Source organism: Aethina tumida, chromosome 7, assembly GCF_024364675.1.
Source record: "Aethina tumida isolate Nest 87 chromosome 7, icAetTumi1.1, whole genome shotgun sequence".
Taxonomy (NCBI): Eukaryota; Metazoa; Arthropoda; class Insecta; order Coleoptera; family Nitidulidae; genus Aethina; species Aethina tumida.
In genome coordinates, this window is record NC_065441.1 from 10,710,102 (window position 1) to 10,723,050 (window position 12,949).

At 31.0% G+C, this 12,949-nt stretch overlaps 2 protein-coding genes across 2 annotated transcripts; one reads left to right on the forward strand and one right to left on the reverse strand.

Moving 5' to 3' along the window:
* Nucleotides 1–4,401: 4,401 nt before the first annotated feature.
* LOC109595844 (uncharacterized) lies at nucleotides 4,402–10,957 on the forward strand. The gene is made up of 7 exons (XM_049969806.1): nucleotides 4,402–4,625; nucleotides 7,572–7,782; nucleotides 7,859–7,989; nucleotides 9,390–9,615; nucleotides 9,717–9,902; nucleotides 9,958–10,101; nucleotides 10,158–10,957. Exons 1-7 carry the CDS (start codon nucleotides 4,434–4,436, stop codon nucleotides 10,790–10,792), a joined length of 1,725 nt encoding a protein of 574 aa, XP_049825763.1. The 5' UTR covers nucleotides 4,402–4,433; the 3' UTR covers nucleotides 10,793–10,957.
* A 508-nt stretch (nucleotides 10,958–11,465) lies between these two features.
* LOC109595845 (NEDD4 family-interacting protein 2) lies at nucleotides 11,466–12,854 on the reverse strand. Its single transcript, XM_020011271.2, has 5 exons — nucleotides 12,688–12,854; nucleotides 12,325–12,576; nucleotides 12,160–12,271; nucleotides 11,923–12,108; nucleotides 11,466–11,870 (listed from the first exon to the last, which is right to left on the reverse strand). The coding sequence occupies exons 1-5, from the start codon at nucleotides 12,727–12,729 to the stop codon at nucleotides 11,767–11,769; spliced, it is 696 nt and encodes a 231-aa protein (XP_019866830.2). The 5' UTR covers nucleotides 12,730–12,854; the 3' UTR covers nucleotides 11,466–11,766.
* Nucleotides 12,855–12,949: the final 95 nt, after the last annotated feature.

A 12,949-nucleotide genomic window follows, 5' to 3' on the forward strand; every position in this document is an offset into this window, starting at 1 on the left:
ATTGAAATCAATCTCAGTTAAGTCAAACTTTAGTTTCATATCCAACAAAGTTTAATATTAATTAGAGCACTTTAACACAAGTTTTACGAAATTGACGAAATTTTATTACACATTGTGAAAGCATTTAGAAAATTTCACCTTATTTATTAAATTCATATAAATTTGTAATTTTTTATTCTACATTCAGAGGGTTCAAATTTATTATTAATTTATATATTTCTCTTTTTAATTTTTTAAAGACAAATCAATAATTTTCTGAAAATGATGAAATAAATTTCATCTAAAATACCTTAGTAAAAGTCTATAAAATATTAATTATTATTTTTAAATTACTCACAGTAAATTGTTTTTTAATTTTCTAAAAACATAAAAATATTTCATCAAAACTATTAGTTTTTTACTTCTTAAATATTGATTTTAAACATAAAATATTTCAAAATACATATTTTTAATTATGTTCTATAAAACTTCATTTAAAATTAAAATATTAAATCATTTTACAGAATCAATTCAATTATACTGGCTTTTTAAATTTAAAATTTTTGTTATTAAATTATTTAAAATTAACTTTAGAAACATAATTCTAAAAATTATTAATATAATTATTATTAAATAATAATTCAAGTAAATATGTTAAAAATTTTCCAAATTTTTAATTTAATTTTCCTAAAATTTAGATATAAAATTTACCGACTGAGTTAAATTTCCATATTTCCTTAAATTTACTCCAGAAATATACTAAAATTACTTGTATACTCATTTTTAATTGGATTATCTTCAAGAAGAAGTTCAAATAAATCCTAACAATTGAGCCTAATTTACAAAAAACTAATATATTCTACAATATTCTAACATAATAAAATCAGTTTATTAATGCCAGACTCGAACAGCCCAAAGTTTTGTGTCAGATTAACCAATTAAAATGTAAATTAACGTCGACAGATAATTCTTTACTCAACCGCGTCGATAATTATGCGACAGCAAAATTAGGACCGAATCTGTTCGCTCGAAAATTGATAATCCGAGCGTCATATCCTGAAATCGTGAAACAAATAACTATTTACAAATGGTGCGAACGTAAAGAGGAGAGGGGGACCGTCAAACCGAATTTCAGGACGGTTTTCCGCACGCAGATTGAATAACTTTATTATGCAAAGTAAGTATTGCGGTTAAGTGACTATTTGCACATCTTTGATCTATTCAGTGACGCCATTATGCCGGAATTATAAACCGAAAAAGCGTTTTGCACTCCCAAATATTCAGATTTAAGTGGAATGCCTTTCTAGAAAAAAATTCGACAGGGTTCATGTTTATTCTTTCATCTGAATAATTTATGATCTGAAAGATTCCGTTTAATGTTAAAAAAGGAGTTAATAGTGACATAAGTAAAGTAGGGGTGGTAGTAGTAGTAAGTTTCGGCGTTGAAGCGTTTATTTAAAATATTACTTTAACTGATTTTTATTTATTTTCAGCTTAATTTATTTGTTGTGAATGAATGAAATGTTTATTTAAATAATATTACAATCTCAAATATATATTTTTTATACGCAAAGTCTTCCCTCCTTTCCAGTAATCTATCATTGAAAACGTTTACATCAAACCTAAGCAAATACACACGTAACATTGCGATCCATCATTAGCTTCTTTAAGTTTGCGTTCCCGGAATAAACAAGCAACAACCCCGACGTCTGATTGCATGCAGGGGACTGGAAAGTCAAGACTTGGACTTGCAGCAGTAGTAATTCTTGCAGAAAGTAGAGACCGTCGAGACTCCTGTGGGGACTTAATTATGTAAGAGCCGGGTACGCCCCGACGACTCAATTCAATTGGGAATGCCCCCTTACCCGTCTGGCGGGAAACCGGGACGGGTCCCGCCGTCAGCCGCAAGATAATACCGCAAATTTAACCCGTGCAAAACCAAAACATCGCCAAATCGTTACTAAATGCGATTTGATTATTCATTAGGCCTGTAAATTTTATTCAGGAATTAATTTTTTGGGGTATTCTACCTTTAAATTGGTTGCATTGTTTTTAAGTTTAAAGGTTTAATATTTAAATCTAACTTAACTTCTGTATTTTAATCAAAGCAATGGTAGTATATTGAATTGGGAGATTTATAATTATTAAATTTGTATGTATCAAAGCAAAAATGTGCAATCTTAAATCCAAACTGGATAAAATAACTAAGAGGCAGCAGAAGCAACAGACAAAATAGTGGATGAACAAAAAAGAATCAGCTCTAAAAAAAGTGAAAATGTTTGTTTGATATCGATAATATATTGAGATGCTTAAAAATAATGGAGTGAAGAGTGAACCAAATCCAAAGAACGTGTAAACCAATTCCGTCATTAATTTTTAAATACAATAAACATTTTATGGTCAATATTAAACAACCTTTTGCTGTGTTTGAGACATTCAGTATTTAGATCTACGAATTATTTTCTCTCTTCAAAATTGAGGAAAGGGTGGTAAAACATGTCCTAATAAGGAAGAATCGAAGGAATATAATAATTAGGGAGCAAATTAGTGATAATCATGTAATCCCCCGTACATTTTAAGGTTCGTTTTATACATATTTTTAACATTTTATAAATAAATTTGTATTGAATAGTCCTTCAGTATTTTATTTACCTAAGATGCATCAAATTTAAGCCCTACAAGTTTTATGGACAGTAAGAGTCGTATTATAGCGAAACTGGTGTAACTAAATTGACTTCGTGCATAAAACGGCCATGAAGAAAACGGTCTTTAAAAACGTTTAAAGGACCTGTAGATCTCTAGGCCAATAAAAACCGACATTAATATAGTGCAAGACCGCTTGGCCGCATTAACAAGCAATTAGGACTTAAAATATCGCGTACCCGTTAATCCGTTTCTATCCGACTTTATGTTTGGTTTTACAGTTTTCGACGAAAACATTCGCCGTTTTGTAGGAAAGTTCGTGCTAATTTGTAATGCAAAACAATGGAAATTAATTCGAAATACCTTGCGAACAAAACATAAACACCCTCATAAGGAGCTTCCGCAGTTGCAGGCACTAGACGTTCAGCAGGAATTGCATATAGTAATCTCTAAGAGATATGTTAATTCTAATTGAACTGTTTCAGTTAGTCTCCTTCTGGAATAACAAATTGCTTGTTATTAACTGTACCTAAACACACTTAAGAAAACAAATTTTGCACCAAAATTTATTTATTTATTTACACATATGTACGCATTGTATATACATTCGCACAATGACCCCCAGCCTTATCATTACAGCAACAATTTATTTTATTTCTATGGTGTGTAAGTGGCAATGTTGTCACAGTCAACCTGACTACTGACACTAAATTTACAAATGTCAATTTTTATATCATTGTTTATACTTAATAATACGAATTTAGGTATTAATCCAAATAAATGGATTAAAATAACTCAGTTTGCTCAATAATTTGTGTGAAATTACGGAATTATTTAAAAATTATCTTATTCATATTTTCATTAATTTACTTTAATATATTGTTTAGATTAATAATGTATTTATAAATTTTATATTATTATATGATAAGCAAAATAGCTTTGAATATATAAAAACTGATAATCACCCAGAAAATTGATAAATCAGGTAATAAATTTAATCAAGGAGCAACGCACGCTTGTACTTATCGCATTCATTTCAAAGTTGTGTACAAAACATCTTATCAGATTGAAAATATACATTTCAGGATGTCGTATTACGTTTGAATAAAGTTCAAGTGTTTCAAATACATTCATAAAACTTTGCTAGTAAAAAATAATCTCACAGTAATATGTACACAACAAAATCCAAATAAAACTGAAGAATTTATTGTTTGAAATAATATTTCATGCATAAACATGAGCATAACAAAACAATCACATGTTTGATGAGCAAACATTTTGGCCGTAATAGAGATAACCGATTAAATCGTATCGCGTAAAAATTACAATCAAATGAAAATATAAGTACAAAATAGTATAGATGAACAGATCATATCTTAATTATCGTCAATTGAACAATAAACAAACTTACACGTAGTAATGACTAGTAAAATACCAATTTTATTAATTTTTTACTGTCATAAAATAATCATTATCTAAACCATTACTCCAAATAAAATATGTGGTAGCAATAAAATAGTTTTCTAATGACCTAAGACAAGCCAAAAATATTAACTTATTAGCGAAAATAAACGTAAAAACACAACATGACAATAATGATGCAAAATTCAATAAGACACACCCGTCAAACCATTGATGGAAAAGACCAATTCATCTGAGTTATTTTTAGCTACATTGGTTCAAGGTTTCTCTCGGCTGGGGCTGGATATCAAGAAGCGACAACCGTGCGTTCACATTATCATAAAACCGGCCGCATTTTCCCATTGTTCATTAGTTTTGTTTGGTTGTGCATCTCAATAGTGTGGGAAAAAATGTCGGGAACACTGATGAGACGCGCTTTGAGCAAAGCTGTTAGAAATGGCGTTTTCCTACCGAAAAGGGACCTTTCCAGGTGCGCAGATGGCATTATCACATCAGGTTTGGCTGACGTTCACATTCCCGACGTTCCGATAGAGGAATTTGTCTTCGAAAAGGCCCACAAATGGGAAAATCATATTGTTGCCGTAAGTTTGTTTATTGTTTTGTTTCTGACCAGTGTAAATTAATGCAGGATGGAAATGTGAATTTACGGACAGCTAGACATTGGTGTCTGAATATTTTGTAATGCATTAGTTAATTTTTTATTAAATGTAAAAAATATAAAAAAATGTTTTTGCATTTATTATAATTAATTATTTAGCGACTATTATTGATTGAGTTCATTTTTGAATTGGTTATTTTCAAAGCCATACTATTTACAATTCAAAGTCAATATCAATGAATCTCACTTTTATTTATTAAAATTCTTAAATGGTAAATTTTAATTGTTCTGAAAGAAAATAATTTTACCTTATCAATTAGTAAAGTTAGCCCCTGTATCAAAGTAAAATATTTGCAGAGAAAATATTAAATATTTTACTAAATGAATAATTCCGAACGTCACCGTTAAATTTAATATAAAATTGCTTTCAAAATTAAATAAATAAAATTAAAATCAAATATCAAATTTTTAATATTCTTAACATTAAAGTTTAAAATTAAAAAAACTAAATAAATTAATTTCGTTTTAATTTACATTATGGTATTTTTATTTCGATTAGTTAGTGACTAGTACCAAATTTCAAAGCAAGGTGCAAAGTTCATTTTAGGCTACGGTGGTAACTGAGAGAATATAAATCTCAAAATTGCATGACTCTACAAAAATTGTATGTATTTTAATACATAAACTTAATAAAAAAATATTTAAAAAAATAATAAATAATATAAATCAAAGATCATAGTTTCGTATTATTTACAATATTGTGGATATTGCAAATTCATGAGTATGTGAAAAATTATAAATACTACGATACGTTTACTCTAATTTTTCAATTTTATGCGTCAATGTCATATTAAAACCCTTTTGCAACGAAGTTCTTATAAAAACTTTGACCTCAACAATTGGAACTAAATTATTCAGCAGATTGGTATTTATTATTATATTTCAGCATTGTTTCTCGAAACAAATAACTTCATAACAAGTTGTCAACTATTGTAATTATAGATAATCAAGTCTTGCATATGTATAACAATGGAAAATTCGAATAATAATTTATACATATGTATACTTTCACAATAAATTTAATTTATTCAAAAAATATCCGTTATCAATTGCAATATTTATATTTACTTGTAAAATCAATGAAAAATAATTTAAATTACGTGTATTTATTTATTTTACATTTACAACAACTTTTTGTTAATATTGATATCGTTTATATTGCGACAGCAACAAGTCACAGAATTTGAATAGTGGAAAAGTATGGAATAGTGGAAAATTCATAATAAAACAGTGATATTTGTGTTTTGTCTTTGTTAAAATATATTTATTAGTTACTACTTTTAAAATAAAATTTCCGAATGAAAAAAATATATTTACCAAGATAAAATAAATAGAGATAAATCATTTAAGCAAACAAGATTTTTAAACTTTGCCCTCTCCTGATCATTAGAAACAATAGTAAAAAATTAACACACTATATTTAGTGCATCAAAAAGTAACCAAAACAGATATTAGATTCTTCTCTGCTAGTCAGAGGTGTCTCATGAATTTTGAAACTAAATTGTTTCCACTTATCTCCATCTATTTTTAAAGACCCCTAACCTTTGTACACTAGAGAAATTTATTATTTTATTAAAGGGAACATTTATTAAATTGTCTCGCACTTTGAACGGATCAGACCGCCAATTTAATCTCCCTGTATTAAAATTAACGACGGCCAGTCTACGTAACGTCCCGCCAAATAACGAGCGTTCGCCTCGACGATGCGTACATCACAATTTTCATCTCGTCATATTTCAAATTGTAAAAAAACGCGATTCACGATGTTCCTACCATAAACGTCGGCCGAGCCACCGTCGGCATTTTCGGTGCAATTTCCTGGAGGAATATTCGACATGTTTACGTTTATTAAGGTCATGCAATGAACACTAAAATCTTGGCCACGAATCTTTGTTAGTAATCCTCGGCACAATATAACACTGAAAGACAGGTCCTATATCGATCCTATTTTATAGGATTTACTAATTAGTGCAAGGAATACACGCTCTTAAATGGTATAAAATTATATTATTCCTGTTAAATATTCAAGTATCAATAATATTTGTTGAATATTCTTTAATTATTAACTAAATTTTAAATATTTATTTATATTTATTAAGCACATATTTTCCATTTGTCAGATACATCTTCTTACCTGCTTTATAAATTATTCACTTAATCAGTTTTTTATTTATATTTTTTACGTTGTTTATTCAACAAACTGGTTTATAAATTTTCTCTTGCGTCTTTTTAGAACAACAATTTGGATACACTGAACACTAAAAAATCATTTTCATTTTTTTTGGACCATTCATCTAAATAAGGTAGTTTGTAATTTCAATTTGTGTGTTTCGATGGAGAAAAAATTAGCTGGAAAAGTTCAAATTTCGTGCAATTTTGAGTCACATTCTGCATTTTAGTATTTTTTCATCAATAAACAATTTGAATATCCTAAATTCTACAACCCTGGTAGACCAAGGATAAGAAATGAAAATATTATGACAAATTTGTCATTATCTGTGTACATGGCCCAAATGAAAAAAAAATTAATATGAATTTCATATTCAGTTTTCTATATTTTTGCTGTAAACTATGGTTATTTTTAATGAATACATATTATATACATGATTTCTATCAGTTTATTATATAATTTAGATTATTTAAATAAAATAATATTAACAATTATAATAAAAGTTTAATATTATATATTTCAAAGTTTGAGCCTTTATTTTAGGTAAGAGGAGAATTAAATTACTAATATTACTAAATTCATATAAATGTATATATATATAAATATATATAAATTATTAATTATTAATTATTATTTTTAAAATTTTATTACAAAAATTAAAAATCTAGTTATCATCTATACATTTTTATTACGTTGCAGGAATGCAGTGTGACTGGCAGAAAATACACATATGGGCAATATCGACAGAAAGTAAAAAATTTAGACAGATCTTTGAGAAAAAAAATGAAGTTGCAAAAAGGTGATGTGGTCGCACTCCTTTTGCCGAATGTGCCAGAATTTCCTTTGGCTTGTCTTGGTATTCTACGAGGAGGACTTACAGTAACTACTATCAACCCCATTTATACTCCAGGTAAGTTTACACTCACTTAAAATATTATCACAATAATATTTTACGAATATCCATATACAACAATGTTTTGTTGTAGACGAAATCTCGACACAACTTATCGATTCTAATGCCAAAGCCATAATAACCCTGACCGACTTCACGAAACTTGCTCAAGCTTCTCTAGGAGTTGCTAAGAAGCAACTACCAATTTTGACTATAAACACAACAGTAAGTAAATGTTTCTAATAAGTACAATTACTCAAGTTCAAAAATTTATGATTTGATATAACATAAGCGTATAATTTATAAGACATTTAAATTAGGTCCCGTTATTGAATTCTAATTAATTATAATTATAGAAATATAAAGACAATTCTAATGAAAATGTGTGTGATAACGAAATAATACCCCACAACAAGTGAATTTAAAATCAGTTAATTTTAATCTAAATTTTAATACTTAAATAACTTATGTTAATATAATCCACCCTTAAAATTTTAATTGAAACTTCCATCCATCCACTGCGTTAACACAGACGCGGACTATATTTCACGTGCGATAATTATGGAAGTAGTCGCATGGAAATGGAACGAGTTTCCTTAATGCGTAGAAAAGGGAATGGCGGATGGGAAACGCGGCATTAACTATTAAGGGCTTACGTACGAATTAAAATAACGGAAACGGCATATTGTCCCGGTCCGGGCTTCGTGCTCGTTCCTTCTCGCATCCATTCCCCGGAAAACTGTTGCATACTGACCCAGAAAATATCTACATGCACGCTCTTTTTCCATTTCCTATTTTCCGTGGCGAGTTTTAACAAATTACTAGCTGCCGTTACAACTTTGATAAAATTATACGTATACGAGAGGCTCATATGATATTTTTTAATAAATGCACATCAATATAATATTTGATAGGATATAAATTTCGCCAATTTCCATATTCGTGATGTCAAATCAGGCAGGACTTCATACATTAATTAACCCGTAACGGGATTTTCAAAAGCCACCCGCAATTTAAAATGCATGACTAATTTCCCTAATTTATATACATATAAAAAACTGCGATACTCTGAAACATCCACTCTATCGATCCAGAAACACAAATCCAATTAATTATTTCACGATTTTGAAATATTATGGACGAAATTAATTTTGATGCCCGATTCGATCCACTAATCCGCTTAATAACGTGTGCAAAATATATTTATGAAAAACGGAAGTGTTATTATTTTTATATGTAATACGCAATTTGTATTTTACCAGTATGAGTGCATTTTAATTGTACCAAGCATTCCAGACAATTGAAATCAATTATATGTATATTGAAAATGAAAATAGCTATACCACTTACTATTAATATTGCCTTTAAATATATTACACTTAAAGTACCCATTAATTGATACAATTGTTATTTTTTTATATCATCTGGAATAATTTGCATTATGTGAACCATATCTTGCAATGAGTTTAAAATAAATGACTAAGGTCAAATTAACCCCTCTAGAACGAAATGTTATCATCATTGTAAGCCGTACGATGGCTCTAACATAGTCCCTGCCACCGTTGCGATAATGCAAGCGCATTACCCACGACCAGAGTGCATTCATTCCCGGATTCTATTTGCAGTCGGGCCAATCGACCGCCACAGGAACGATAAATTTTTCCGAGTTCACCGATAACCCGGTCGATTTCCCCGACGAGAACTCCATCAGTTCCGATGACGTCGCCTTCCTGCCATACTCGAGCGGCACTACGGGCAAACCGAAGGGAGTTGAGCTCACCCATAGGAACATTGTGGCGAATCTAAGTCAACTGGAGCATCCTAAAATCACGATTATTAGAGAGACGACAGGTAATGGGGCAGGAAATGGGAACATTTGCGGTTGAATTTGCACCGTAATATAAACACTCGATAGCTCGATATTTGTTAATATTAGATATGTGTTATTCCAGGTGATTTCCAAGACATAACGCCTGGAGTACTGCCAATGTTCCATATTTATGGTTTCACGGTGTGTTCAACCCATTCGATGAGACTAGGAAACAAAATTGTAACCCTACCTAAGTTCACTCCGGACCTATACATCTCGGTGCTTAAAAAATACAAACCTAGCGTTTTATACATTGCTCCACCTCTTGGTAAGATTGTCTAAAAATTGAATTGATCACAAGAAATCAATCGATGCATTTCCAGCAATTTTCCTGGCAAATAATCCTCAAGTAACTAAAGAAGATCTACAAACTGTGAGAACTGTAATGTGTGGCGCTGCTCCTCTAGGAAAACTCGACGAAGATAGACTCGTTCAGAAAGCGGACAACGGTCTTAATGTAATGCAAGGTAAAATAATCTATATTTTCAATCAAAAACAAATTGTATAACGTATCTATTTTTAGGGTACGGACTGACGGAAACATCACCGGTAGTGCTTTGTACTAGACGAGAGTTTAGCAATGACGAAAAGGCGATAGGTTCTATCGGAATTCCATGTACTAACACCCTAGTTAAACTGGTAAATGTAGACGACCCGGAGGGACCGGCCGTACCAATTGGACAACCTGGGGAAATATTAGTTAAGGGTCCGCAAGTCATGAAAGGATATCATAATCGTCCTGAAGAGACAGAAGCGACTTTTACTAAAGACGGGTGGTTGAGAACTGGTGATCTGATGAAATACGAGAACGGATATTTGTTTGTCCAGGACCGAATTAAGGAACTAATCAAAGTGAAAGGTTTCCAAGTGGCGCCGGCTGAATTGGAGGAGATCTTAAGAAGTTTTCCCAACGTCCTTGATGCTGCTGTGATTGGTATACCGAATGAAAGTCACGGAGAAGTACCGAGAGCCTACCTTGTCCCTAAACCAAAATCCAAAATTGACATAAATAATTTGATCGAATACTTCAACCAGAAAGTGGCTCCTTATAAAAGACTGAACGGTGGAATCAGTATTGTCGAAAGTATTCCAAAAAATCCTTCAGGAAAAATCATGAGAAGAGTGTTGAAAGATCAACACCTGCAGAACACAAAATAACAATTTTATGAATATATTTTAAGACATGAACACTATTTACACTTTTATTATATTACTCTGCTTCACATATGTAATTTAAAATTCTGAAGCAAAATTTTAAAAATGTTATGTATGTTACAATTGACTGGTGATTTTAATTGAGATTTTAAATAAAAACTTTGCAAAGCAAGATTGTTTTTAATAAATATCACTATAAAATAAAGACAACAGTTTACAATTGAATAAAAGAAGATTTAAGTAAAAAAACAGGAGCCATTGAATTTATGAGGTATGAGAAACTTCTCAACGGGCACTTAGTCGCTCAAATAAACGTTATAGCCTTTAAATTAACAGCAGAGTTGCTCCGTCTCGCTAGAAATAAACGTAATCACGGACGCACATGCAGTAATTGCCGGGTATTTCCAGTAACATTTGACGTCCGTCCGTATATTGAATTTGTGGCACAAATTTATATTGCACACGGTGATACAAGCTCCCTCTAATGTTCAGTTTCGTAAATGTTTACGTACTAAGGAAGCCTCCTTAATTTCTGGTATTTGCGGCATCTAGAAAGTACCGCACGAATAACGAATTAGCAGGAATATTTAATTCGTGCTGAAGTCAACAATATGCAAAACACTGCCCATGTCAAATACTTTGACCTTGACGTCAAGTTATTGATTAAAACAAAACATAACAAACAAAATGTTTATTATTCACAGATACATATCTAGTATATACACTTTGTAATGCATATCTAATAGAATTAGCACAATTACATTTTAAAATTTTACAATTAGTGACCTACAAAAACTTATTTGCGAACTTACACTTTAAGTAGTTATATATTTTGGTTTAGAATGTGCATAATATGTAATAAAAAGTATTAAAGTAACTTACATAAAACGAACACTGTACAATTAAAATAATACTAACATATTTGAGGAATGAATATTCACACAAAATCACAATAAATATTCAGATCCAGTTAAAGCTTAATAGAAAAACAATAATCTTTCTTGATGAGTGGCAGACAAAGTATGCCAACCTCTTTTAATACTTAAGTACTGCAAAAGAGCTCGAATACATATAATGAGCCCTAAAAATTAAGAATGTTATATTGGAATAATACTATAAAAACTAAACCTTACCAAATGTCATAATTAACCACCATAACCATCCATTCTCTCTAGATGCCAACTCAGTGGAATGTTGAACAATAAATGTCCATTTGGCTAAAGATAAACCAAACCCAGACAAAGCTCCATACCTCGAGGCAATTGTCTGACAGAAACACATTAGCAACAGAAATCCAATCCAGTTGAAAATAAATGCCACTAAAATATCTCGATTAAAAATAAACCTGATACCAATTCAGAGAATGTTACCAAAGAAAGCAATATAAAACATAAAATCTGTTCCTAATAAATTTGTATCAACTTCAGTGGGATCACTCTCAATAGCAATCACCCTTTGATGAGGAGTGCGCAACGGAGGGCCCTGAAACAAGTCAAATCAACCCAACTCTACCTTGATCATCAAACAAAACTTACCGCCATCCCTACAGTTCTCATGTCCTCTTGTTCCAAGTTCTTCTCAAGTTGCACCTCCTCATAGGAGGGCAACTTGCTTTCTTTTGTCACTTCTTCATAAGGAGGAGGTGCATAAAAATCGGCAATGGGTGGTGGGATGTATTCATGAACGCTTGAAGTAGTGGCTGAAGCATAGTTCGAAGCTGAGGATCTTGTTGAAACTGGACTTATTATCTCAGTTTCAATTGAGTTTTGTGAGGGAGGTGGGCTAGCCTAAATAAATGGAAAATATTTTCACGTTATTTTCCAATACATATGTTGCAAACTTTGTTTGTATTGATGCTAATTACGTTATTACGAATATACCATATTAAAAGCACATACCACGACTTCCCGACTAGTCTCGTTGGCTGGATTGGATTCCATTGCTTTGAATTTTCGATTATCGTTGGATTATTTAAAAACTTCCTAATTCGCTTCAATCGTCATCCATTTTAGAACATATTCAATAGTCGATTATTTGTTAAACTGACATTGACAGTGTGAAATCAGACCAATGGGAAGGTTTGTTTGGGATCTTTAAATTCACATGGGCGTACGTACTAGTACATTCCCCACATTTAATTTACAGCTAATATTCTTATAA

Bases quoted from the DNA above. Each gene is read 5' to 3' on its own strand.
- LOC109595844 (XM_049969806.1), top strand. From the start codon at position 4,434: ATGTCGGGAACACTGATGAGACGCGCTTTGAGCAAAGCTGTTAGAAAT. The intron at 7,783-7,858 runs GTAAGTTTACAC...GTTTTGTTGTAG, and splicing joins CAACCCCATTTATACTCCAG to ACGAAATCTCGACACAACTT. The intron at 9,903-9,957 runs GTAAGATTGTCT...ATGCATTTCCAG, and splicing joins ATACATTGCTCCACCTCTTG to CAATTTTCCTGGCAAATAAT.
- LOC109595845 (XM_020011271.2), bottom strand. From the start codon at position 12,729: ATGGAATCCAATCCAGCCAACGAGACTAGTCGGGAAGTCGTG. The intron at 12,577-12,687 runs GTATGTGCTTTT...CCATTTATTTAG, and splicing joins AGACTAGTCGGGAAGTCGTG to GCTAGCCCACCTCCCTCACA. The intron at 12,272-12,324 runs GTAAGTTTTGTT...GACTTGTTTCAG, and splicing joins TGAGAACTGTAGGGATGGCG to GGCCCTCCGTTGCGCACTCC.